A 27,927-nucleotide genomic window follows, 5' to 3' on the forward strand; every position below is an offset into this window, starting at 1 on the left:
ATTCAATCCATTCAAGATCCCTGCCAATTAAAACTCTGCTGCCGAAGCGATTCCTTGACTTTAAGATGATAGCCCTCATCCTTCATGAAATTAGAAACCTAGAGGAATCTGGAGAAATCGAGCTCATCATGCTGAGTAATGCGTTTATTGCCCTTTATCAAACGTGGTAGGATAGACCACCCCTAAATCAACACAAATGGTTATCTAAGCCACTACGAGGCCCCACAATGCATCATTGTAAGTCGCAAACTTGTCCCTTAGACGCACTAGTGACTTTGAGCGGCAACGAGAAGTGTCAAATCGTCCGCCGCGCGGTCCGGACGAGGTGGGCGATATAAACATTCAAAAACTATCAAGTTTGCTCTGCGCTATTTTCTTAACAAAACACATTTCGAACGTACACGATGTCGCCCTCTCACCCGATACTCCTTCTGGGGGGAGGCAATATTGGCAGTGTTGAAACAAGTGCGTTCCATACAGTGGAAGCGGTCGAGTCTCTGCTGCTGGAGGCCAAGGATCATGGTGTCAATCGCATAGACACGGCTGGCCGCTACCCCAGTGATAACATTGGAGAATCGGAACGACTTCTCGGCCAGGCTGGTGCAGCCTCACAAGGTTTCTTGGTCGACACCAAAATTCTGTTTGAAGGAACTGATCCGAGTGGAACACTTAGCCTCGGAGCCATTAGGAAGAGTGTACCTGAGAGCTTGAGGAAGCTTCAGGTTGACAAACTCAACACCTTATATAACCATATCGGAGATCCGACAACACCACTAGAGGAACAGGTCAGTGCTATGGATGAACAATATAGAAGTGGCGTGTGTAATCAGGTATGCGCTTTACGTTGCTTTGTCAATATTTGTCCTTTTATTCAAGCTAACAATTGTTATAGCTAGGCTTGTGCAACTTACCTCCGGACATGGTTTCTAAATGGTTGAAGATATGTGACGAGAAAGGATATACCAAACCGAAAATCTATCAGGGCATGTACAACTTCATTCGCCGTGATGCTGAAACCTCGCTTTTCCCAATTCTTCGGGATCACGGAATGAATTTCATTGCGTTCGGTCCGCTTGCTGCCGGTTTCCTGACAGGCAACTTTACTAAAGGAAACGTCCAAGGTACCAGGGCTGAAGGCAATGGTGCAATTTCTAATGCATTTCGTGCAGTCTGGGGTGGCAAGCCAGAGTTGCACGAAGCCATGAACAGACTTCACACAGCACTCGAGCCCCATGGAATCAATTCTATCGAGGCCGTGCTTCGGTGGTTGTCTTATCATTCTCAGCTCGGCCCTGATGACGGTATCATTCTGGGCGCCTCCAAGACCGGCCAATTAGAGAGAAATGTAGAGGCAATCAGAATGGGGCCTCTGCCCCAGCAAGTCGTACAAGAGATTGAGGGTGTATGGGCCGCCCTAGAAAATAATAAGTAGAGCTCTTTGTACAACTAGAGCCTCCTTTCAATTGCAGTCCTCGAGAATCACTAGTATCAATATCACTGAAGTAATGCTATTGCTCAGTGCTGCGTCAATAGGAAAAGGTATGAATCGCTGGATAGCATCACAAAGCCAAAGAGTTGACAAGATGGCGGGACGTTCAAATGAAGAGGCAACTCTTCCCAGACTATACTGATGGCTTAATAACTCTTAAATACCTCGATCGGTGACTAATGCATTTGGACAAACTATCAGACTCCGTGATCACTTAGACTCCTCCTTGGTGTCCCTATAGAGATATGAAGCAAACGCCGGGGGGTTGCTGGGCCCGGCAAGCTCCACGGCAGCGCCAAAAGCCCTGATCTCGGCATTCTCCTCGTCAGTGAGGGCGACATCCAGAGATGCGCAGCTTTCCTCCAAGTACTTCATTCTCTTTGTACCTGGAATGGGAAAGATGTCATCGCCCTGCTTCATGACCCACGCGAGGGCCAGCTGTGATGGAGTGCATCCCTTTTTATCGGCAAACGCCTTGAACTGATTCACAATCTTAATGTTGTGTTCGCGATTTCCATCCTGAAATCGTGGCATAATGTGAGGTCGCTTGTCTGTACTGTCCCCCAACGCTTCGCCGTTGCTGAATGTTGACGTGATTAAACCTCGGCCCAGGGGTGTGGCTACCACAATAGCGACCCCCAGCTCACGACAAGTGGCCAGGAGGTTAGAGCCAGCGGGGCCCTCGATGTCATGGGAGAAGACGGAGTACTCGGTCTGGCAAGCAGAGACATGAGCAATCTTACAAGCGCGGCGTAGAGTCGTAGACGAGACCGCTGCGAGCCCAATGTGTCTTATCTTGCCCTCGCTATAGTCATGTCGTTAGTGAGTTCTCTGTCACTAATTTTAAGTGGTATGGGTCATGCACATACGCCTGTAGCTCTGCAAGTGCTCTCATGGTCTCTTCAATAGGCGTCTCGGGATTGGCATTGTGGACATAATCTAATAAATTTGACAGTGAGTGACATTCACCAACAAGACCAGTATTTTGAACATCCAGAAATTGAGTGACTCACAAAGGTCAATGCAATCGATTCCTAAGCGTTTCAGGCTTGCATCGCAGGCTTCTTTGCAATATGCAGCTGAGGTGTTCACCTCGTGCGTCGTGCTGCCCTTAACAAAGCCGAACTTCGTCGCAAGGAAGATCTCATCACGCTTTCTGGTCCTTTTAAACCACTTTGCTATGAGGTCCTCGTTATCTCCATAAAGACTTTTAATACAGTCAGTAGACGCACAACACCAACCATCTTTAGCATTAAGTGTAGCGATTGAACCATTGTCACTCACTCAGAGCTGTCCCAAAAAGTTGCTCCCAACTCAAGCGCTCTATCCAGAATGGTCAATCGTTCTTCGTCGCCGGGAATTGCTCCGTAAGTTGAATGTGACAGTCCCATGAGGCCAAAGCCTAAGGCTGGCACGAGCGAGCCATTCTTTCCCAACGGGTGACGTGGTACGGGCTTGGAGGACATGGCTTTTTACGAGTGTACGAATTAGAGCAAACGCGTATGGTAGCTTAAATACAAGCGATTATGGAAAGACAAGTTAACCTTCGTGAAAGGGGGTTGAATGTGGCTTTTATAGGCGTGCGTGCTGCGAGATTCCGCATCTAGCATCCAGTGGGTCAGGGGTTGATCGATTGTTAGCGAACACATTCTTCCTAATGAGCTGATATTATCTCCGTCGTGACCCGTTCAAAATGCCTTAAATCCACGATTATGTCTGGAAAAAGGACAATTATCACAGCCCGACTCCGAGGTCAAGAAGTTAGAGGTGACTTGATGCTCCACTTCGTACGGTGCAGCGTCCCTATTTTATAGCACTCAACCAATGAGTGTGCAAGGAATCCGAGCAGACCAATCGAACTAGCGACCAATCAAGAAGTTCCCACTACAAGGGATAGGGCGGGTTAAGAGCATCGCCGATGCCAAACCATCACATCAACAATGATCGCATGACAAGCCATGCGAGAAGTCATCTAGAGCCGGTGGCATTGAGCTCGGCCGCTTGATGATAGTTACCGGCAAGGAAACAACGTTTTTGACTTTGGCTTCACAAAAGTGTGATATAACCTACAGAGTCGGCAAGATATGCATTGCATCGAAACTAAGTAAATTGAATTTTGCCTCTTCATACGCAATTTCTCTTACGCCTCCTCAAATCACTTGCTTCTTGTTTCGAATTATCTCTCCCAGGAGACTATTCAAACTGCGGAAGCTGATGTGCGACTGTGCTGTCCTCTGTACAAGGCAATAGTGTGGAAGGTTCCAGTCTACCGAGATTCGTCTAAGTGTGTTAGTATACAACTTATTAGTTGAGAAGTCAAAAAGGATTGCTGACAGACGATCCCAGCGACGAGTAATCTATAGACTATTGTTTAGCGGTTTCAAAAAAAATGGTATGGAATATGGCGTCATATGCCATCCGTATCTCATTTTTGATTGTTGGCGCAGTGTAGTCCACTCTACTCCGTTGATGTAGCACAATTGAAAATGTCTCCCTGCACGAAGTTTATGTTGCATCATACAATGGCAATGACCAGTATGTGGTTTGTCATGCCTATGGTATTCCATTGACAAGATCGGCTTGCAAGCCATGTTGTGAGGATGAAGGACAGACGAACGGCTTGTGTAAGCCTGCCACTAGCCCCACCTAAGCTCCTACTTAGCTCGTCACTTCTGGAAGATGCATAGTTTAGCTAGACAACAACAATACATAACGAATGCACAGCACAGCTTCAGGAAGCCTACGTGAAGCGTAGCCGGTCAAAGCCCGTGATACTATCCTGTTCCCAGGACGTGAGCCTTACAAGCCAGCTGCCATCATCTAAAGCCTGATATCAAATCGCTATTGTATAGATGTATGTTACCACTTGCACAACCGATTCCATGTTTAAGGATGACAACATTTGTATGTTTAATGTGCACTCTCAGAGAATCTCCATAAAATATACCGCGGTGGTCATCGTCACTATATCCTTGATTAGTTACCTCGTGTCGGTCATGATGCCTTCAAAGACATGACAAAATGATCGCGCATCATTAAAAGTTGATACGGGACGCAACAGCTGGCAAGGGTATGAATTATATTCGCGGAGTATGGCATGACGCTATAAGACTCAATTGTTTTCATCATTTCATAATGTATCAACTTAGGTTTTAATGCTATCGCGTTTAGGTTAGGTACTTGCGCTCATTTGAAATAGCTGGGTACGGAAACTAGTCAGTATTGCACTTGTAATATACCATTCCGGCTGACAGCAAAAGAATTTCTGGCTCCAAAAATCCCAGAGAGAAGAATCCAAGGAGTAGATCAAAATACAGTGATTGCGCTGATAAGGACGAAGTACGACGCCCCAAAGGCGGGAGAGCCCAGACTATTCTACATCGTAAGTGGCGCTAATTTCAGGATTCAATCCATGGCGCCGCTTGCCCCATGCTCGTCCCAGATAACTAAATGCTGACCAGCCAGATCGTGGAACTCGTCAAAACGGACTAACCTGGTAAGCCACCTCGGAAAGCGGCGTATTAGGCATCCACGCATGAATTGAAGATGCGGCGCAAGCAACTGGGCGTCCACTGTACGGCATTAGCCGTGCGCTCCAATTAAGAGTGCTTATATGGCTTTATAACATTTGATCCCTCAATTGGGAGCTCCGTCCACTTCCAAAACTCATACGTCAATTTTTCCATCTTGATCAAACAACACTGTTCGGGAATAAATATGTCCCTAGGTCGAGTTCTCGTCACGGGTGGCTGCGGCTGCTTGGGATATCATGTTGTGAAGCAATTAATCGAAGGCAAGCACGCGGCCGAAGTTGCTGTTCTGGCACGGCGACCGGATCATAATCTCGTCGACGGAGCACAGTACTTCAAAGCAGACATCACAAATCGCGCCGAAGTAGACAATGTCTTCGCAAAGTTCAAGCCAAAAGTCGTCATCCACACGGCAGCTTCACTACCCGCAACCTCGAAGGTCAATACATTCGCCGTCATGCAGAATGTCAACATTGACGGGACGCGCAATGTCCTTGAGGCGAGCCAGCAGATTGGCACCGTGAAGGCGTTCATAAATTGCTCTAGTCCATCCGTGGTACATTCTGGAGCGATCTCTCATGTCCTGATAGAAGCGAAAGAAGACCTCCCTGTGCTACGCATTCCAGAACAACAGCAACCGTATGCACATACCAAGGGCATCGCAGAAAACCTCGTATTGGAGGCAAATGGCAAGAATGGCGTGCTGACTTTGTCAATCCGTCCGGCCGGTCTATTGTAAGCACATGTCTTCGGAGTTTCCCAATGCGATTGTTGACCCCCTGAGCTCAATCCACGGAGACGGAACGCTAACGGATTCTATCATAGCGGAGAAGCCGATCTCATGCAGACGAAAGCAGCCATCGATCGTGCTCGAGCCGGAAAGGCGAAGGCACAAATCGGGAATAATACCAACTTATTCGATATCACATACGTTGGCAATGCAGCAGAGGCACACATCCTGGCCGCGAAAGCATTACTCCGCGACCCATTACCGACTGGAGACCTGAAGGTTGATGGAGAAGCCTTTTTCATCACGAATGGTGACCCGCGTCCATTCTGGGACGTTGCTCGTATGTATGCAACCGCCGCTGGATGTCCTGTGAAGAAAGAGGAGATCAAGGTTGTCCCTGTTTGGCTGGCATTCTTCATGGCTGGAGTGATGGAATGGTTATATTGGATTTTTACGCTCGGCACTAAGCAACCCATCATGAACCGAAGGGGGTTAAGCTATACTATCATGCAACGGACTTTTAGCATCGAAAAAGCGAGAAAGAGGCTGGGCTATGAGCCGAAAGTGAGCTTGGAAGTGTGACAAAAGAGAGCCCCGCTAAGCCTAGTGGTAAGCTCCCTAGCCCCTGACAGGGGTCAATTCAGTATATATATGGTGTGAGAGCACCCCAATTCTCCTTTGTACGTTCTATATAGTTCAATAAACTTTCTATTACCCAATTATATGCTCGTATACGCTCTACGGTCCGTCACAGAAGAGGGAATGAAACGCGGTGCTCTTTGGTACAATAAAACCTTCTCGGATGGTACGAAATAAGTCGAGTCGATCTTCAACCCGGAATGATCTAGAAGTTTCGTTGTAGGCTCGTTGAAAAATGTTAGGCTCAGAAGGATGAATCTGAACGGCCAGCTGTGCTGGGGGTTGTTGCGGCCGCTTCGAAGTCGCATAGGCACTGGCCTTTCGTTGAAAGACGTCGCCTCTTCTGGTTCAGACGAGAAAACCCGATTTGAAATGATGCGTTCGAATTGGCATCAGGGGCAAAGGGTGTGTTATGATAAGTCCGAGGTAATCAAATAATGGCTTTGGCGAGACAAAGCCTCTTGAATTGATGCAAGAAGGGGCACTTGAATCTTATGCGAAGGAAAGCAAGGAGCAATGGATTGAAATGGTCGCCCTCTGCCGAAAGTTTGAGACGGTGTTAGGGTATTGTGTAGTCTGGTCTTCCGCCAGGCAGCATCATACGAACCGACCACCCTTGCATGCCATGAACCTCTGCATAAATTCTCTGTATCCATACAGTAGGAACAATTGGAATCCAAAACTCGCATTTCTCCCTTTTCAAAATCTCGACTCCTGAGACCCAGGAGTTACGGCCGCCATCTGTGTCGCCACTCATCAGCTGTGCGTGAGCCATGGAGAAGTATATCAAGGCGGACGTAAATCCGTCCTTCGCTTTGAGAGTATGCATTCGATCAACCTCTTGCAATGCAAACCTCCAGCGCAGTACAGCTACGGCACGGTCAGGCTTCATATGAGCTATACGAGCGGTAGCAAGAAGTCTACGCATATGGAGCTGTTGATCATAGATATCCTCGAGCTCGAAGGGCACAGCATTCTCAAGTTCATTGAGCACTAATTCTGCAGCATCCAATCTGTGCAAACCTATGTTCGCCTCTATTGATGCTAGCAAAAGCCGTCGAAAAGGACGACGTAGACGATCAGATTCGTCGATGCTCTCGAGCTCTGGCTGTAGAAGAAAGTTTGCTTTGGAAAACTCGCTCATTTCGCAATATATGTCAGCGAGTCTTCCAATTATAATACGGCGTGTACTATCACGTATCGGATTGGCGGTGTTTAGGGATAAGAACTGCTCCAATGAAGCCCTTGCTGCTGCGAAGTCCCCGATGGATTGAAAGAACCGTGCTGCCGCACTTTGGAGCCTGAACGTGACCTCGATATCTAAGGTCGAGAGCGGTTGTTCCGCTTCCCATTTGTAGATGTACGAGGGCACGTCATTATCGTAGCATTTGATCTTATTCTCGATCTGAGAAATGTGAAGACGCCCCTGAAGTGCGTGGTCCCGGCGTGTGCTTGGCTTCGGACCTCGCCACTCAAAGTCGCGTATCTGAGCCTCCGATTTGGCGAGTTCTCCATCAAGCCTGTATAGTATGCTCTGAAATAATATCACTGAGGCATGGAGATAGTATGGCATAGACTTTCGCAGCAACTTCCTTGATTGGTCGACTGCAGCACGACGAATTGCAACGGAATCTCTTTCGCAAAAGTATAACGTCGCCTCGAGAACTTGTGCTCTTTGTGACATTTGCATCTTGCTCGTCTTTACTAGCTTGTCCAGCAAGTGCCAAACTGCTTTCTTAAGCGACGGGGACCTATCAACGTCTAGTCGGTAATGTGCTACACACCTCAACATCTGGGATCATACCAAGTTGTATTACCTTCGTAGCATGGAGGGCATACAAAGCAGATCAGTTTGAGAGCCATGGCAGCTAATTCCTCTGCAGTCTGAGTTGTCAAGGTGCCAGATAGCACTGACACTAGATCTGGGCAAAGAGACCAAGCCGCAGTGCCGTCGTCTAGTGCGTGTTTCGTGATGTACGGACTTGCCATGACCCGAGCAAATTCAATATCATCAGATAGAACAGTAACAAGGCCAGTAGGTAGTCCAAATTGAACAGGACCAATGCTTTCTATTTCTCCGTCAGAATCCCAGCGCCTCCGATTGTGACGAACGCCAGTCAGAAGGATATCGGGAATAGTATAGTCCCCTAGGGCATGAAGAAGTAAAATTAGCTGTTCGGATGCTGGGACAACATCGTTGAATTCAGAGAGCAGATTGAGGTATGAGTATGGTTTAGATAGGTCTAGAAAACTACATTAGCGTTATTCAATCAACGCGTACCCCGATTACCACTGACCACGAAGTTGACTGACAATCAAATATTGCACAAAATCTGCATAGTTTCTGGCCTGTGGCCGAAGAGAACCCAAATGATGGAATACCTCATCGTCATCTATGTTGAGATACCTCTCGTAGCTGTCAAGTATTAGCATATTACGGATATTGTGGCAGGCGCATTCTCCATTACGTTGAAGGTGGGACCTCGAGAGGAAGCCAAATAATTGAGCCGAGACCGCCGAGTTTTCGAGCTATCTTGATATATTTTCGGCCTGAATTTCGAAGCTCTGAATAATTCTGTTGTCCTTGGAACAGTTTAGAGATTTGAGGCGATACCAATATCTCAGCATCAAGCTTCGATCTCAGGAATATGATAATAGAAGCGAGTCGTCGACGTAGCTCAACATGTACGAGGTTGTATGAAGAAGTCCAAAACCCATCAGCATCGTGCTGAAATCTTTCATAAATTTGATCAACAGGTTCAAAGTTGATAGAATCCACAAAAAGAGCTTTCATTGTCCGTTGGCTGTTCGATGAGACACGATACTGAAGGCCGCGGGCAAAGGATTTTGACTGGGCTAATAGATGTTGAATATCTCTCAAATGATCGTTCAACGCGGGAATCAGAGCCAAGGCTCGGTCCTCGTCAAAGTCCTCCGCCAGCGTATGAACCATGTCACAGAGGCACATAGCCATCATTGGATGTCGTGAATTCGGTGTTTCGTGAGATCAAGATATCCAAATGATTTCCTTCACCGTCCGACATCGGTCAAAGTTGGTGTTGAAACACATAGCAATAAACGTCTGGGTTCTCTAGCAGATGCGAACAACTTCAATGGAGTCTGGCCTTGAATGATCATGCTCTCTATAACAGCTTTGAATGAGGACGATTCATGAGAAGATATTGCATCAGTTCACGCAAAATGAAGAGAATGCCTCTTGTCAATAGTGGAGACTAGGAGAAAACCCCGCATAATCTGATCCGATTGATAAGACTTGCATCAAGCCTAAGGAGAGCTAACGTAGGCTAAGGCACCCAAATAATTTACCACTATGACTAACTATAAACAGCTAACCAATAAGTCTACCTCTTGAAAGGTCGAAGTCAAAGGTCACTGCCTTTAAAAAGCTCAGCTTCCACTTTCTTTACTGTCCCTCTTATTCCTCCTCATCTGTGTTGTGTTGGTGACAGTTCGGCGCACGTTTTGCTGTCAATCATGAATCATCCGCCTTCCAATGAGTCTCATGAAGCCAGAGAAGCATCAGACGAAACACCTTTGCTTCAAGCAACAGCTCAATACGTGAGCTTGCCACCTCCAAAAGAACCTCAAAATATTTCCTGGGCATCAATCCCAAGGAAGGGCCAATTGGCTATTATTGTTTTCGCACGTTTGGCAGAGCCTCTCAGCGAGAGGTCTTTCGCATCATACCTCTTTCACCAACTACAATGGTTCAATCCCAACCTCGAAGCCTCTGAAATTGCTAAGCAGGCCGGATACCTGACTGCTGTTTTTGCAGCCGCGCAATGCCTCACTTCTATGTGGTGGGGACATGCGGCAGACAGTCCTCGCCTTGGCCGGAAGCGTGTTCTAGTCATTGGTCTCGTTGGATCAGCGATGTCTGCGTTGGGAATGGGATTTTCAACATCACTGTCTTTTGCCTTCTTCTTTCGTTTTCTAGCTGGTGCGCTGAACGGCAATGTTGGCGTACTCAGGACAATGCTATCCGAGATCATTGCAGACAAAAGGTACGTGACATCAATTGCAATTCAACGCAGAAACATACGCTGACATCCTCGAAGATATCAGTCTCGCGCCTTCCTCCTCCTACCAATGTGTTTCAATGTTGGTGTCATCATTGGCCCTTTCCTAAGCGGCTTTCTCGCGGACCCTGTTCAATCCCTGCCAAGTTTATTCGGTCCTGGTTCGCTCCTTGGAGGCGCTGATGGCGTTAAGTGGTTACGGGACTTTCCGTATGCGCTGCCAAACTTATTCTTCGCCATAGTCTTGAGTACGGCGTCCCTTGCGATCATTTTAGGTCTTGATGAGACACATCCGCATCTAAGGCATAGACCAGACTATGGCCGTAGGCTCGGCAAGCTCATAATGGGTGCAATATTGCCCGGCTGGCTGTTCGGACATACCTCCTCGGAATATCAAGCTGTCCCATGCAGTTCCACTAGTCAGCTTATCATCAATGAGGTTGACGAGGCATCTGTTTTACCACCCGAGATCAAAACGAAGCCCCCTTTTCGAGCTATTTTCACCAAGAATGTCTGCTTAACTATGCTTCAACACTTTCTTCAGTCATTGCACGTCTCAGCATTCAATACTATCTTCTTCAGTCTCCTTCCAGCTCCCAAGGCAGGCAACATTAATTTTCATCTGCCTTTTCGCTTCTCTGGTGGTCTTGGGCTCTCAAGCAAGAAGGTAGGTTTTGCAAATACAACAATCGGCATGATTGGAATACCATTGCAGTTGGTTATTTACCCAATGCTCATTGGTAATCTTGGTGTGAAGAGATCATATCGAATCTTTTTACCCCTTAGCATCGCCGCATACTGTCTGCTACCCTACTTAGTTCTATTACCCGACAATGTGGTTCTCATTTGGACATGCTTATCAGCGGTGCTTATATTGCACCTTCTATCCCGGACATTTGTCAACCCTGCGACGGTCATGTTAGTAGATGATTCAGCACCAAGTCCGAACCTCCTTGGTACTGTACATGGGGTGGCTACGAGCATCTCGAGCGCTGCGCGTATCATGGGACCAACCGCAGGTGGTCTTATGCTTGGCTGGGGGCTCTCTCATAATATCGTCGGGCTGCCACTATGGGTATTGACTATTGTGGCGGTGGTGAATTGGACCGTGCTGTTCTGGATCAAGGATGTCAATATGTCTCACTAGGTAACCATTGTGGTGCAGCGCGAGCCATGATCTATAATATAATCCACATGACACACATTCCCAACAGCCGTTCCATATATTAGCGTGTGTATAGATATCATGAGGCTCACTTATGCAGCGATTTATTCAGAGATTGACCCCATGATAATTAGTCACGGACTTGATCTCCTAGCAGTCATAAGCTGACCTGTCCGTTATCGGATACCACAAATCCGTGCCGAAGAGTAAAATATTGATGTTTGGAGCATTCGCCATTTTCTTAATCGCTCCGCTGTGAGAAACAGTTGTGGGGTGAGATCCTTGCCTGCAGCCATCAATAGGAGACAAACACTCACCGTGAGGAATCTTGGTGGGCATTGACCCTTGTCGACCAGGGTTCTCCAGGAGACTTTTCTCTCACAGTGAGAAATATGCAGCCTTGACATCCCTGTCTGTGAAAAATAATCCACTTTTTTGTTATCAGATCACTTGGCAATGCTTAGCGTTGCCATCTTGGCTGCTTCTAGCTTGTTTCCCGCCCTCGTAGAATGAAGACACCGCTTGCGTGGCTTACTAAAACAGACAACTACTTTCTCACGATGTATCCGGTACTTGTACAAGAGGTGCTCCATGACCTGTCCCCCACCAATAGACCTCTGAGTGCGAAAGTGCTAAGTCCAATTTGCCATCGAACTAACCGCCACTGAAGTGGTTCCACGAGGCGATCGGGCCCCAACCAGTCAAAGTGGATACTATAACGCCTGATTATGCGCCTAGATTCTGGTTCTCTGTTCACTTCTTGATGATGTGGGAAGGGCGAGAAGCGCGTTGTTGGAGGCTCCTTGATGGGACTGATGTGCTTGAGCAGCGGTTGATTTTATCTTATCAATCAGATCTATGTTCAGGTGGTTCAGTCTCCCCTAGCCAGATACCACGTCGGCGAAAGCCTGCTCACACCAAAAATGATGAATGCGACCAAACCTCCGAGCATAAAGCAATTGAGGAATGAAGAGGCGCTGAAGATCTACGCTGGTCTTCTCGGTAGCTTCATATTCCTTGTTGTTGCCGGGCGCTGGCTACGCACAGCCCGCGATGAGCGTCGTCCTGAGCTACAGCATCCTGGCCTAAGAGTTCTGCATTATTTACTCCGGTTTGTATTTCTGATAATGATTCAAATCATAGCATGCTAAGGGTTCCCTAGGAAGCTAGAAAGGCGTGTAAATTGGAAATGGATTGGCCGACCGTCTTTTGGACTCGTTGCAATGGTCGGGTCCTATGTTGTTATCAATGCTGTACTCTCCTGTACCGTTCTCGCAACCTACCAGGTGAATCATTTTGCGTCTAGATTTGGATGGTCTTAACTTCAATCCGTCCCTGTTTTTGAAGTGTAGTGGCTAATGTGTCTATTCAGGATGGGAGCTGCCAACATGGTGTTATGCGTGTTTTTTGGCCTCAAAAATACACCATTGTCCCTTTTGGCGGCCGTTTCTCATGCTCAGATGAATTATTTTCATCGGATTGTAGGCTACACGACGGTATTACTTGTGTTCCTTCACGCTGTCTTCTACACAATGCACTTTGGCCGCCTGCATCGCTGGGAAACACTGGCAGAACCAAGCAATATACTGGGCATCAGCGCTGGTGTCGCCATGTTGATATTACTCATGGGAATTTATAGGCATTGGCACTATGAATTATTTTATCTGAGTCATATCGCTGGCTTCATATCTGCCGTCATCATGACCGGGTTACACCGGCCAGATTGGGCAAAAAAGCTGCCTGTAGTGATGATTTTCTCTGCACTTCTTTGGATGCTGGATCGAATCATTAGAGGAGGCAGATTATCCTACAACTTGGTCAACAACCATGTCAGCTTCTTTCCGCTTACGGATGGTGGAACATGCTTGCTTCTGAAAAAGCCGTACATGGAAGTTGCGAAACCAGGATCACATTGTTTCCTTTGGATCCCACGACTTCAATTCTATCAAAATCATCCGTTCACTATTGTCAGCAACGGCCCATATGGCCTCGAGTTGGTGATAAAATCACAGGAAGGTTTCACAAAAACTGTGTCCGAGTTTGCAGTCCGGCAACCAGGCCGTACGACGTGGGTTTCGGTCGATGGTCCATACGGTTCGTTACCGGATACGACAGCCTATGACAAATTGATTCTCATTTCTGGAGGAAGCGGAGCTGCATTCACATTTGGGCTGATGAATCGCATATTGGATCACTCTGACGGAATAAGACTGCAGTCTATCGACTTCATATGGGCGGTAAAGAGGGCTGGTGCGTATTCCTGCAGATTTCATGTACAGGACTCTTGTTAATGACTGACAGAACACCTGATTTGGTTTTGCCGGCATTTGTCTAATTTCAAGATGTCGGGCTTGCAGATAAATGTAACTTTATACGTCACCAACGACGAATCGGCCACTACAGATGTTGAGGATACCGTGCGTGGTGCTACTAGCTGTGTCGAAGCCCGAAACGGGATGGAAATCGGATGGCCAAAGAGACCATCAATACTTCATGAACACCTTGTGGAGACCGACGACTTGCAAGTGCCTACCAGCAAGATTGTTGAGCTCGCTGATAATGTCCATTACACGAGAATGAATACCGATACGGTGATTCAAGAGTCAATGCAGAAAATTGGAAGTCATCAGAGAGTCCTCGTGGCGACTTGCGGACCGAAATCGCTTATGGATGCCGTAAGAGATTCGGTTGACATTTGCCGCATGGATCCAAGTAGTAGAGTAGACCTCCACTGTGAGGATTTTAGCGCCTGATAATTCGAGTAAAAAGGAGCAATACCGTTCTAAAACCGACAACATGAGTTGCAAGTGTTTCGATGTCCTACGCGTCCATCAGTAGATTGGAGCAAAATAGAGTGACATTTAGCGTTAATTCCGTAACGAGGGCTATAGACATCGGAGATGCGAGTTACTCGAGTCATCCATCCCCTAAAGTCTCGAGTCCGTTGCACAAACTAAGTGGTCCTCGTGGGTACTTTGGCGCCCAGTAGCTGGGTACTTCTGTGGATACAGCGGTGGGTACAGGCAGGGCAGCACGTTCCCGAGCACGGCCTTGGCAGGATGAATTGATTTTATCTGATCTTGAGATAAGATGAGATATAAGCCGCGACCGATCGCAACTATCTAATGGTATTCGCTTCTTCGTCAATTCAATCTTCTATTCCTTGGGACTCCTTGACTATTGATACTTCGCGACTTGATCTCATGGCCTCGGACAAAGCTGGCACAGGGCCTATCGTGGCCGTGGACGATGCCATTGTCTCACCTCCTCGCTCCGAGCCCGATGAAAAGGGTCCTACGGACGTTAGCAGTACCGAAGAGTCCGACAAGCCCAAGGACTTCCCTTTGAAGTGGAAGCTCACGGCTCTTGCTTGTGGTATTGCCCTCTCGTGGGGCTCATCGTTCTCAGAAAACACCCTGGGGCCATTGAAAGAAACATTAAAGAAGGAGTTGGAGATTACCAATGCTCAGGTACGTCTGGAAGTTGAGTTCATTTCTGAGTGCAGAGTACTCACGATGTGTTCCGTAGTACGGAGCCATCTCCTCGGCCACGTCGCTTGTGAATACAATTCTCCCAATTATCGGCGGATATGGGCTCGACTACTACGGTGTTGAATGGTGAGCACCTCCTCCTACATACTCTCAATTAGCGAAGTATATGTGCTTGCTATATGAACATTGCTAACATTATCTGCGAACAGGGGATCAATGGTTTGCTCAGTCTTCATTCTCCTGGGTGCTATAATATCGGCTGCTGGTTCCAACCAAGACACGTTCGGTCTTGTCATGGGCGGTCGAGTCGTCATGGGTTTCGGCAGCACTGTCATTGAGACTGTTACATCCAAGATTCTGGCACATTGGTTTCAACACAGAGGACTTGGCCTAGTCTACGGTCTGGACATTGCCGTCGGTAAGTCCTGATATTATATAGAATAAGTCATCAGAAACACTAATAAACGTTTTGTATGATAGGAAAACTTATCGTTCTAGCAGCTAAGGCCGCCGCCGTTCCTATGAGAGATGCTTCTTCGTTCTGGGGCTGGGCATTGTGGATTCCGGCCATTGTTTGCTTCGTCAACCTCATACAAAACATCTTCTACGTCTGGTGGGCCAGCCGCCGTCCCGAGTGGGCCAAAATGCCTACAGGCAGACGGCTAGCCCAGCAGGCAAGAGACCGTCAGGTTGTACAGGCCGAGGGCGGACAAGCCGTCGAGATAAATAACACCGGCTCCCGTCACTTCACATTTCTTTTCGATTGGAAGACTATTGCTCGTGTGCCCCGTTTCTTCTGGCTGGTGGTATGCTCTCAAATCCTTCAAGCTGGTGTCGTCGGCGGCTTCAACGGCCTCAATGCCGACATCATCCGGTCGACTCGAGGTTCCACTGAGCAGATCGCCGGCTACACGTCGGCCGTGCAACAAGTCATTCCCGTCGTTTGTACACCGTTGGTCGGCAGTTTCTTCGACTTCTTCGGCCACAGAATGATGATTGTCAGTCTGACATCGGCTATCTGGATTCTGGTATATAGTCTCATCGGATTCAGCCATGTCAATGCTCTCGGCGTCATGATTATTGCATCTGTGGGATCAACAATGAACGCTCTACCGTTCTTAGCTTCCATTCCCCTGATGGTCCCGAGCCAAGTCGAATTGGGTCTCGTCTTTGGCATTTGGAAGGCATTCAACAACAGCGGAAGTGTCGTTGTCGACATGATTGCGGGCAGGCTGCAAGATATTACCCCGGGACAAACGTATGAGCGCGTGATCGCTTTCTTCGTGGCTTGTAAGGTCTTAGAGTTCTGCCTAGGACTCTTCTACGGTGTGTTGGACAGAAGGTAAGCCATGCCCAACAGGATCGATTGACAAGGTCTTGTTGCTAATGATTTATAGGTATCTGGCTGGCATTCTCACCATGAGTGAGAAGAAGCGCCTGGTGATTGAGCACGAGGGCAAGCTCGGAGAACCTATCGGACGCAAGCCCGCCAAAGTCTTCACCATAACAGGCATTAGCCTCTTATGTTCTCTAGTCGTCATTGCTTGGGTTCTGTTCATTAAATACTCTCTTTAGTTCAGATACAGAGGCGGGTGGGCAGATGTAACCTGAGAGCAATAGCTCCACACTTTGGTCCTATGGCCGCGACAGCTGGCCCGCGTCATTCAGGTTGTATGGGCTGGATGATTGTGTATGATTGTCGTCTAGGGAGCAATACTTTAGTGTTCTGGACCCGGGCAATGTAGAAAGTCAACCCCTCCGAAGTAGATTGAAAGAAGATAATCGGCTTCAGGGTACATAGAGAGAGGCGAAAATGTATATAAGTAATTAGTGCAGGCGATGGACATATTGCAGTAGATGAGGAGGTATTGATCAAGATTCTTCACTGTCTCAATTCTCAACCTATTGGCATCACAGGTCACAGGCCTGACATAGCTTCAACACTCCTATTATCATCCATCGCCATCTAACAATACGCGTTATTAGGCGCTTGAAATCATCCTGTTCTCGGCTGCCCTCTCCTTTGCCATCCCCAATCCAATCATTCGACAAGCTCTTGTCATCCCACTCAAACTGCCAGTGCAGTGCCGCAAATCAGTACAATGCCCATAACGGTTGTGAAGACGACCGCCAGCCCATTGTCCACCGTGATGGCAGGCACGTTGTCGAACTGGGCCACAGTACGCAGTGTGAGGTTTCGCTCGGCCTCGGTCAGCGCGACAGTTGTCAGGTTGCCGCACATGTCGTTCAGTGCCTGGTCCTTCGTCATAGCAGGCAGCTTGGCAATGGCGGCGTCGAGCATGGCCGCGTTAATCGAGGTACCGACAGGGGATGCGGCCATGAACGGCGCTCGGTAGCTGCTGTTTGCACCAATTGTAGAGAGGTTGGCGATGCGGCTATACTCCATGCACTGCAATGGCATGGAGCCAGTGCCGACGGCTGCGGTTTGGCGAGCAACAATCTCGGGGGCATCGGCGGGGACGCTCACGGCCAAAACGGCCTGGAAGACGGAGAGGGAGAGGAGAACGTGGGCGAGGAGAGAGTTCTGCATGTTGGCGGCAGCGTAGAGAAGGATTACAACAGAGAGAGACTGGAAGAGAGTCGTAGAAGAAGTGAACGATATCGAAGCGAAGGAAATGCGCCGGGCACAGAAGCAAAAGTGGCCAGCCACGAATAGAACAAACGACAGCGTTGGAGACTTTGATCAATGGTGAAGACACGAAAAAACACAAGAGAAAAGAGAAATCGAGGGTGGCTCGGCGTTGTACGAGACGATTAGTCTAGTGCAGATACCGTCATAGCGCCTGTCATCTGAGGCGGACCCCTGGGCCTCCGTTGAATCGCAGGTCGGACGGTTCGCGTCTCAGGATGACACGATCCCCTTGCGGCGAACCGTCGCACGACCACGTCAACGTCAACGTCTATGAGATGAGATGGGTTGACATCTTCATCGTAAGATTAGCTCTTGCCAAGACATTCCTTGGACGAAACCATCTCAATCTTTCAGAGGCAGTACTCTCGCTCTCTCCGCCATTGAGACTGAATTGATTGTTGTCTCTATCTTGTCTCTTCAGGGTGAAGACTGTAGTGTTTTGGCAGCAATTAAGCTTATCCGCCGCTAGTCTGGCCTGCCGAGTTTCATGTATCCCTGTGCGCAAGCCACCTGCCGGAGCTCGGCTGCGCTCTTGGCAGTGGCGTTTCCAGTGCTTCTTCAATTGACGGATCTGGGTGAAATCTGCACCGGGGAGATCTTAAAGCCTGCCGGTACTCTGCAGCTGCGTTTCTGTACAAGAGAGTTGCTCTGAAAGTGGCTCTGAAAGTGGCTCTGAAAGTGGCTTGGAGCCTCCTCACTACTGCCATGAGAAATGTCAGCCCTTACGATGTCCATGTTCAACGTCATGGCAAACCAAGATCAGTACAGTCAAATCATTTATTCTATCATCTAATTATTCATTACAGTGTTCGCAATCAATTACTTGAGGCTACCTTTCCTGCAGTGGCAAGTTCATTGTCTGGCGAGGGAGATCTGGCTCTCTGCTTCCATGGCCGACACCTTTGTCTAGACCAAGCTTCTGTGCGACTTTCTTCCCAACCTTTACGCTGGGCATATCTAGTGTCCTCGTCCCAAAGTCCGCAACCACGAGGCAGATCGGAAGTATAATGGCCATACTAGCCACGAATCTAGAATCAGGCCCTGCGGGGCCAAACTTGGGAATCCATAGCCGGTTGTTCCACCAGCTCGGCGCTGTGTCTGGATAGGTCACTCCCACCATCCGGCTGACTCTGCCACCCAACATGGCCAGAATCGGGAGATGAACCAGGTATAACATGAAACTGACCTTCCCGAGATATCGAAGCGGTCGTGTATTGAGAAACGTCTGGACAAACGATAGCCGTAGCGCGGAGTAAACAAGGAAGAGAGCCCCCCAAGAATGCCAATATCGATAGTACTGGTCCTTGTCGTAGGCACGAGGCGTCAGCATTGTCAAGTGCTTCCATCCAGGTGTTCCAAGTGAATATTCGGGGGAACCGGCGTGGGCGGGTTGGCATAGCAAGTAGTAGCCTACCACGAACGCGAGAAGCCGCAAGGCGGCTTGAGCTCGCAGGGTGAGATGACGGGAAAGGAATGTTGTATCCATGGAGTCTACATCCAGCATCGCGAGAATAAGTCCGCTGATGAAGCAGGCCATTGTCCAATAGCCGAGCTGAAGTAGGGTGAAAACACTAACCGCCAAGAGGCATAAGCTAGCACGCAGCGAGAGATCGCTGAGTGCATATATGGCGGTTAGCACGTAGATCAACATCGAGCCCTTCAACTCAATTGGAATTGTCCAAACGACAAGGCTGTAGGGATACCAAGCCTGGTTGGAACCGTGCGTCCGGAAAGGATTGAAGAACTTGACGGATTCCGAAACCCAATGCCCAAGCTCGGCAAGGAGCGACTCTTGCGGTGGCGGCCACAACACTTCTGCCATGAGCCCAAACGGTGCGTGCATCAATATAGCGACGGCCAAAGTGACGCCAAGGGTCGGGATATAGAGACGGAACGGCCGGCGGATGACGGCAGAGAAGAGATTCAGCACCGCAGCATCATGCTTCCCATCTCGAACGAGCCGTAGCGGCGACACGCTTAGAACATACCCAGACAACACAAAAAAGACTGCAACGGCTGCACTGCCGCCGCTAAAGGCAATTCGCACGAAGGGCAGGCCAGCAAAATAATAGTTGCCGTTCTCACCGAAACCGTGCTCGTGAACATTCTCGTCAAATGTCCCAATGTAGTGTTGAATCAGGACGAAGAGGGCGGCGATACCTCGAAGACCGTCGAGGAAAGCGGTGGACCGAGTCGTTGCCGGTGTGGCCAAAGGCGTCCGTATGGCTTCGCGCGTCTCCGTGGGCTGCTCGGGTTCGTCGACAGGTATTGGTCGATGCCGCGCAGTCCCGAATACCCAATCCATTGCTCTCTCATAAGGTTCCCTCCACCCTTGTTTCTGTTCAAGCATCGTTGCGGCAGAGGGTCCTTAACATCGTCGTCTTCAAGCGACTCCCACTCGGGGCGGGTTAGGCGAAGAGTTGAAGGCACGAACAAGAGTGTTCTCACAATGGCAACGATGGATTTGAGCTTTGTTGTCGCGCAGCTCAGTTCAACCCCCCGCATTCCGGCCGGCACTTCTCCTATTTCTATTCCATAAGGAGAATTGGAGATCCAGGATGGGTGACATCGCATTGCCAAGTTTATGCTAGGCAAGCTTGTAATGGGGCCCTCACTAAGCCTGTTGTGACCATGTCCGTGAGGGGTGCCAGCAACTATTCCCCAACTATCAGATGCTAACTCGGACCACACCATCCCAAATTGCATACAACTGGCGTGCTGATCGCCCGCCCCCTGCCTCGGTTCATTTACCCGCAAATCAACAAAATAAGCTCGCTCGTGATCATAAGCATATAATAAGATTACCTCAACAAGCAGTAACAAAGCCGTTATTCAATTGGCCATAGCTCGAGAAAATTACATCTCACAACAGGTATTGACTTATCAAAGACAGTTCTGATCATGAGTCAATAAGGATGCCTGTGCAACAGATAATCAAATCAAGCCCTTGAAAAAGGTCTTTACTTTCGTCGACGAGAAATATCATTCCTTGTTTGTAATCATGCTATTGGTTTACATTGAGAGTAAGAAAGCCTTCGGAGTCATCAGACTCTTCATAGTCGATAATGACTTTAAAGATGGGTGTTCATGGAAAGTTTGAGTTTACTGAAACATATGTATATTGTTGAAAGCGCTGTTAAGATTATGTGTGACATGTATGTTAGCTTGTTCTTTGAATAATTCATAGTCTATCATTTTTTCCAAAGAACATAAGTTTTGATCAAGTTGTAAATCTTGATTCACAGGTAGCTGCACATCCCGACATTCGTGTCCGTCGCACTAGTGTATATGATCAAAATTGGGTCTCGATTTATTCAGTACACAGATGAGCAGTAAGAGGAGCCACGATTGCGAATTTCGCGAGGAAGGAATGAAAATGCGCTTACTGCCATAGACGTAATTGCCAACTAAGCAGTCCCAATGACTTAACAGTGACTCTACTGAGCAGGTTTTGAAACTATAAGAAGAGTCTACATCTCTAGAAAAGGCACAATTTAAATATATAAAAAATATATAGTTTAATGTCGCAAACACAACTCGAACGATTAGAGAAAATTGCGTAAAAGGGACTTGGCCATTATGGCATCAAGAGCCCTTAATCTGAGCATCCAGTCTTTGAATGTACGGATATTCCAAGACCCCGTAGCGGCAAGAACAGAAGCCTTCGAAATCTTCCGCATCCTGGCACACTATCTCCAGCCTGGCAACGTTAGGTCAGAGATAGAGACGGCACTTGAGATTCTTGAACCCTATTTCGCCAAATCCGTCTTCAATTACCCTATGCTCAATTTGGTCGTCTTGGAGCTCGCAAAACAGATACCTAGCCGTCATGCCTCGCAGCTCAAGCTCGCAAGGCTCATGCTTTGTATCGGAAATCGTCCAGAGCGAGTCGAGAATCTTCTCGCTAAGGTCTTGCCACCTCACAGAGATTCCACTTGTATTGGACAGCGATCGCTGACCTAATTTAGGGGGCCACGCCGGACACATTTTACAGCTCGCTCCGCCAAGAGATATTAGTCCGGAAGCCCGTTCTTGGTAGTCGCTCTGTGACGGCCTACAGTGAAGAGGCGATCAACTATACAGCTTTCTATGCCAATCTCCACGTCGTTGGATTCTGGAAGGGCGATGTTCGGCCTGCGATGAACGCCATGAAACAGGCTCTTGAGAATCCCGAAGCCCTTCCATTTACACAAGATCTTCGTAGACAAGTAGCAGCCCAATGGATCATATCATACGGGCCAGGGCTATTCCAGCAAATTGATTGTGTGAGTGATGTCTGGGACGGGCAAATGAGCTGCTGGAGACTCGCACGGCCAACAGAGATTCTCACACTGGAAATGTGGCAGCAATGGAGAGAGGGATTCCACGAGCGACTACATGATCCAGATATCCCTTCGTGGCTTGAATCGTACTTTACTGTAGTGTGCAACTATATGACGGCTATAGAAGCAGCATTAATGCCATTATCTGTAGAAGTAGAATCTGAGTGGTAGGTTGAATCCGAGACATGTGTAGTTGAGAGGTGGGGCTCACTTGTGCGTTAAATTATATAGGAGACAAGGTGTTCTTAGATAGTCAGTTGATATTCTACCTTCCATTACTTTGACACTTATTTCCAAAAAGACTATCAATGTGCCGTGGTCTTTAGGAATACATGCAACATCCAAGTACGGTCTCCCCTCCCAAGACCGACGAGGTGACTTGGGCTTAGCCTCGGTCATTCACCAGTGGCATCCATTACCTCCCGGTTCGTTCATTGAACATACTAGTCCAGGTCATCACTATCAGGTGACTGAGATGTTTCATGAGGCAACCTGACACTATGCTCACACCATGACCATGTAGGAGTGTGAATATGACGTGGGCATGCTCGGTCCTAATGGCTGCCGGGCATCGTGCTGCATGTCTGCGAGTAGCACTCGTACACATGTGAGGCCAGTAGCAACCACTATATGTTTGCTCCATCGAGATAGAGATCTGAAAGAACTCCCCTGAAGACGACATGTCTCTTTTGGTTGATGCTGTAATCGACGAGGAGCCGCTGATCTATATTTCTTGACCAGAATTAAGCAGCGTTTGTCTCAAGATTGTGGTGCATCATTCAAACCTTCCATTCATCCAGCAGGTCCCCCGTTTCTATGAGGAGACCTCTGCTGTCGCAAGGGAAGCATATCTTGCAGCAGGAACTTCTGTTCCTGAGCTTCTCGTCCAGTTGGCACATATTGCCTCGGCTGGTTTGCGGTATCGGGCAGCTCTTGCTCCCACCCATAACCATGATGACCGTCTCTCGAGGGCAGCTCCACGGCACCCAATACTGGCGATGCAGGCCGCACCGGAGGCATATCCGGAGTAGCAGGTCCGTATAAGTTCGTCATGTCGGATCTCGCGTCGTCCTTCCCGTAGAAGCCGGGCAGTTGCTGCGCACCGAGCATCTCTTCGTCCTCAACATAGCCTGGCGGCGAGTGTGGCCGCTCGTCTTGAGGCGAACGCTGCGGTGACTGTTGCGGCGAATGTGGGAACAAACTCGACGTAGATGCAGCGTGGTCGTCGTTCCAGTTCTCGGGCACGACCGAGAAGTAGTATGATCCGCCGCCATACGAGCTGGGTCGCTTCTCGAAATGACCTGCATTTGCGAGATTGATGATCTGTTGCTGGGCTTGCTGCTGTCGCTTGCGGCGGCGCCACCATACGGACGCAAAGAAGCCAGCCACACCGAGGATGACCATCGTGACGCTTATTCCTATTCCAGCTTTCGCACCGGCACTAAGCCCTTTGGATTTCTTATCAACCCTCTCCTCCGGTATACTTGTTTCGGCCGTGGATGTCGCGGTCTCACTCGGAGATGTCGATGTGGCGGTCGCTTGGGGAAGTCCCCATGTGGTTTGTTCGCGCTGGTTCGACGACAGCGTCCAGCCCTGACTGTTCGCTCCACCGCCTCCGGACGTCGCCGGTTTCAAGTCGAACCAACATACGTAATTACTGGTAAAATTCATCGATACAAGCGTAGAACCGTCGTAGGGTGTCGCTTCTTGCATTCGAACTGCGGGAACAGCATAGGTCAGCATCTATTCAACAACGCTCCTCTCTTGAACTCGAGCCACCGAGGACGTACCTTGTCTTATGGAATCATCTGCCTTTCGGCAGAAGGTGAAGAGATACGGCTCGGAAAATGATGATGTGTAGGTCACATTGACGGTGTCCAAGTAGTAGAACATCTCGCCGCCGGCGGGATAGAGGAAAGTAACGCCATTGTCGGTTTCAGCTCTTGCACCACCCGAGAGCAGCAGACTCCAGCACACCCCGAACAGAACGAGCGGAAACGAGCCTACACCGCGATGGCGGCTCTGATGTCGCAATGCCGTCCCCATCCCCGCGATGACGATGGGACCGCGAAGGAAGAGACCGATCCGAGACGGCCAGGAAAATGGGGGTGGGTTTTCATGGACTGCGAGGGGAGAATGGGAAGGGGAAAGACTGCGCTTAACGATCCTGCCGGGCGCGGTTCAGCATTATGGGCAATGCGAAATGACGATCCTGGGCCAGCTGGCCACTGAGGAGGCTTGGACTTGGTTGCAAGGATGGATTTAGCAACAGCGCTGCGCAGCGCTTGGCCATTGGCTCCATTGGCTCTTACTAACGCGAGACGCCTGGGATGCGAATCCTTCCACTGCCCGGCTCCAACAGCGACTCTTCAATTTCAGTGCTGGTCACTGCATAAGCCAATTGAACGCAGCAGTTAGACGGCCACGCTTTAAAAGCTGACGAGAGAGAACCAGAAAAACGCCTGTCGTGTTCGCCTTGTCGGGGGCCGTATCAAGCTCTTACTGTCAGCCATTCTCCATAAAACCTAGCCCAGCCCGCTGTTAGCTCGCGGGACCTACTTAGAACGGCCCATTACTGAGCCGGTGGTGGCTTGAAGCTGAAAGTTTGCTGCTGTTAGTTCCCGATCATACGCCACTTCGAGATCGAGACACAGCTGTCAAGATCTACGCCGCGAATGCGTAACCGCCCAACATCGAGTATATGTTCCAGAAAGAAACGTCGGGTGAATACTCCAAAATATCGGCTACGTTGGCCACAGTTCGCATATTCCCTGCCTCAGCAATGTGTTTCAAAACCACTACGCCCCACACGCGCATGTTGGGGTCCGCGCCGTACTTGACAGCTCCATACAGTGGCGCTATCAGCGTATAGCACTGCAACGTCTGGAGAGGCGTAAATGGCAGCCTATTCTCGGGCCTTGCGTGTGGCAGGACGAACTGCGGGACGCTGGCGCATATCTCCTGGGAGAGCTTGCTAATGGTTGTAGCAGCAGACGCACTTTGAACAGCATTGCCATATTGCATGATCATACGATTGATGAGGATCCGCTGTGTCCGACTGACATTGCGCACTTGTGTCACGAAGTGGTCGTGGTAGACATCGTAGAACCTCCCGAAAACGAGTGGGCTCTCAGAAGCGGTCATCACTTTTCGGGGCTGCCAGAGCGGTTTCAAGCTTTTGTCTAGTTCAACAAATAGCTTATCAATTCGCTTTGCAGCCGCGAGAATCTGGGCATCGCTAGTAAGCATCCCGTTGCGTACGTCGGCTTCTAGGTTGACCACATCCATCACAAGTCCTGTCACAAGCCACTTCGAATCGTCTTCGTCCATGAAAGGCTTGAGCTGCTCACGCAGCCCCATCACAGAGTCCGGGATGCGTTCGTTCGCTGCCCCGCAGCTGATGATGAGGGTTATTACAACGCGGACGGCCAGGCGCCGGCTCACATAGTCCCTTATGTTCTTGTTTCCACGCACGTGGACAAGAGCCATAGCCCCATTGACATGGCTCATCCACGAAGCAGACGACAGTGGATCTCGATTGACAATCTTTTCATAGAGGTCCAGGAGCAATGCCGACTGTAGAGTTGCATCGGTCACTTCCAAGCTCGATGTTTGTAGCGACGAACCCAGCCGCCGGATCGCCGTCAAGTAGCTCTCACCTGCAAGAGCGTAGAGGAAGGGGGCGTCATAATGATAAGACAGGAACGCCAAGCTAACGGCATCCACACTTGCGTACAGGTGGTCGTCAACGACGGCATGCTCATACAGCGGCGCGAGCATATCATAACTCCGGGACAGGCCGAAGACGTAGTGCGAGAAGAAGGCATGCCGAGCCCGCACCTCCCAAGCGGGAGAGAGTCCAGCCGGAGCCAGCACATGGGACCGGTGGGCGCGTACAAGGGCTTTCTGCCTTACAGCAGGGGTCTCATCGTGAATGATAAGCTGATTGGGTTCCCGGTAGCCGAAACAGCGAAAGCCTTTCCTCCTACATTGACCACAGCCTTCCTTCTTTAGATCGCACTGGACAGGTCAGCGCACCAATGCAAAGTGTAGGGGTGCTGGGCTAGGATACCGACTTTGAGCTTTCGCTTCCTGCAAGGCAGGCAATCTCTAGACGGCCTACCGACATTGACCATGACGCCTCACGTCAACTCTCATCTTCAAACAAAGGAGAGGCTGATACACGCTGACATTTCCGTCCTAGATGTCGTCGGCTTGAAGCAGCTAGTGAGAAATGCCGAATGCTCCCAGATCTCCTTGGGAAGGATTTAGACTCCACGATGGTGCCTGGTCCAGCGCGGCCGAAGTACAGCGACACTAAACCTAATGAAGCTAGCCTTCCGGTGACATCACGAGAAGGTGGAATATATAATATATTTTGAATGAAGGGCAAAAGTGCACTTTCCACCGCCTGATATAATAGCGGACCGGTATCAATAATCATTTGCGACTACTTGGCTTTCATCGAGCCATTATCTCCGTCTTCCCGCGATGTTGGTGCATAAAGCCGATGTGGCGAGTCGTAAATCGGCATTGTGACACCCCAGATGTCCTGCCAGAATTCCGGAACGCTAGCCGCTTTCGGCTGAGCCACCTACAACGTGCAGTATCAACGACAGCCACAGATGAGCCAAGAGGCGTCATTGAAGCACCAATATTGTTGATGAGACTTGTGCTTTGTAGGCGATAAATGGAGTTATCTATTTGGATTCTATGCCGGTAGACACACTGCACACGTTTGTATAACCGGATAAGTCCGATTGAAGGCCGACACCTGTGATACCGTCCCAGGCATACTTAAAGACACTGTCCGATCTCAAGAATTGTAATAATCACAAGAGAGCTCAAATTCACCTACAACACCTGGACACCATAAACATGCCTTTTCAGTACAAGCGAGTGCTCCTCGTCGGTGCAACAGCGGGCATCGGCGCCGCCATGGCCGACAAGCTCATCCAAGAGGGCAGCAAAGTCATCGCCGTTGGTCGCCGACAAGATAGGCTAGATGCCTTCATCGAGAAGCATGGCTCGTCAGTCGCGAGCGGTATTCGTTTTGACACCACTGATAGAGATGGTATGGACTCATTCGTGGATAAGTAAGCAGATTACCCCTGAAGTCCAGACTTTTCACTCGTGATGCTAATTGTGTCCAGGGTTCTGAAAGACTATCCTGATCTGGACTGCGTCTTCCTCAACTCCGGGACCCAGAGTCAAATTCGACTGTCTCGGCCAGGCGAGGTGGATATTGCGGCCTTCCACAACGAGATGAACACCAACTTCGGCAGCATTGTTGACTTGTCGCTCAAATTCCTTCATCACCTGCAGCAGAAGAGTTATCCTACTGGGCTGATCATCACGGGGACCAACCTCGCCATCATCCCAGCAGTCACGATTCCTGCTTACTCTGCATCAAAGGCAGCGCTAAATGCGTTTGTCTACTGTCTACGTCGTCAAAACCAGGATAAGTCAACCAAGATCATCGAGCTTTGGCCACCTGTTGTTCAAAGTACGTCTCTCGCCAAATAGTCTGCAATTGAAATGAATGTTATGTGCTAACTACCGTCCAGCTGAACTCCATGATTACATGGGTGAAGAAAGGGGTCGTGCTCTGGGGATGCCCGTGAACGAGTTCGTCGATAAGGCGTACGCCGGGCTGGTGTCGGGGTCAGACCACGTTATAATAGGTTCTGTCGGGCCCGAGGATCTGTTCCTGGACATTGCGCATAAGAGGCGGCAGGCGTTTGACAGCTTGTCCAACATTATGCTCCAGCACTATGAGTTGTAATCCAGGGAGCTCGTTTACTGCCTGATGTATCCCATCATCGAATAGCCATATCAATCACTCAAAGTTGCCAATCATCTTTTCCA

At 49.1% G+C, this 27,927-nt stretch overlaps 3 protein-coding genes across 3 annotated transcripts; 2 read left to right on the forward strand and 1 right to left on the reverse strand.

Annotated features, from left to right (window-relative positions):
- Nucleotides 1–14,718: 14,718 nt before the first annotated feature.
- Nucleotides 14,719–16,659, forward strand: UCRPA7_8884 (putative major facilitator superfamily transporter protein; the record flags this gene model as incomplete). The annotated part of the gene is made up of 5 exons (XM_007921390.1): nucleotides 14,719–15,063; nucleotides 15,122–15,210; nucleotides 15,294–15,502; nucleotides 15,565–16,426; nucleotides 16,482–16,659. 5 exons carry the CDS (start codon nucleotides 14,719–14,721, stop codon nucleotides 16,657–16,659), a joined length of 1,683 nt encoding a protein of 560 aa, XP_007919581.1.
- A 493-nt stretch (nucleotides 16,660–17,152) lies between these two features.
- Nucleotides 17,153–17,635, reverse strand: UCRPA7_8885 (putative metal tolerance protein 3 protein; the record flags this gene model as incomplete). The annotated part of the gene is made up of 1 exon (XM_007921391.1): nucleotides 17,153–17,635. One exon carries the CDS (start codon nucleotides 17,633–17,635, stop codon nucleotides 17,153–17,155), a length of 483 nt encoding a protein of 160 aa, XP_007919582.1.
- Nucleotides 17,636–26,937: 9,302 nt separating this feature from the next.
- On the forward strand, nucleotides 26,938–27,844 carry UCRPA7_8886 (putative short-chain dehydrogenase reductase family protein; the record flags this gene model as incomplete). Its single annotated transcript, XM_007921392.1, has 3 exons — nucleotides 26,938–27,155; nucleotides 27,213–27,565; nucleotides 27,627–27,844. The coding sequence occupies 3 exons, from the start codon at nucleotides 26,938–26,940 to the stop codon at nucleotides 27,842–27,844; spliced, it is 789 nt and encodes a 262-aa protein (XP_007919583.1).
- Between the last annotated feature and the right edge of the window lie 83 nt (nucleotides 27,845–27,927).

Source organism: Phaeoacremonium minimum, assembly GCF_000392275.1.
Source record: "Phaeoacremonium minimum UCRPA7 unplaced genomic scaffold PA7_03_scaffold_610, whole genome shotgun sequence".
NCBI lineage: Eukaryota > Fungi > Ascomycota > Sordariomycetes > Togniniales > Togniniaceae > Phaeoacremonium > Phaeoacremonium minimum.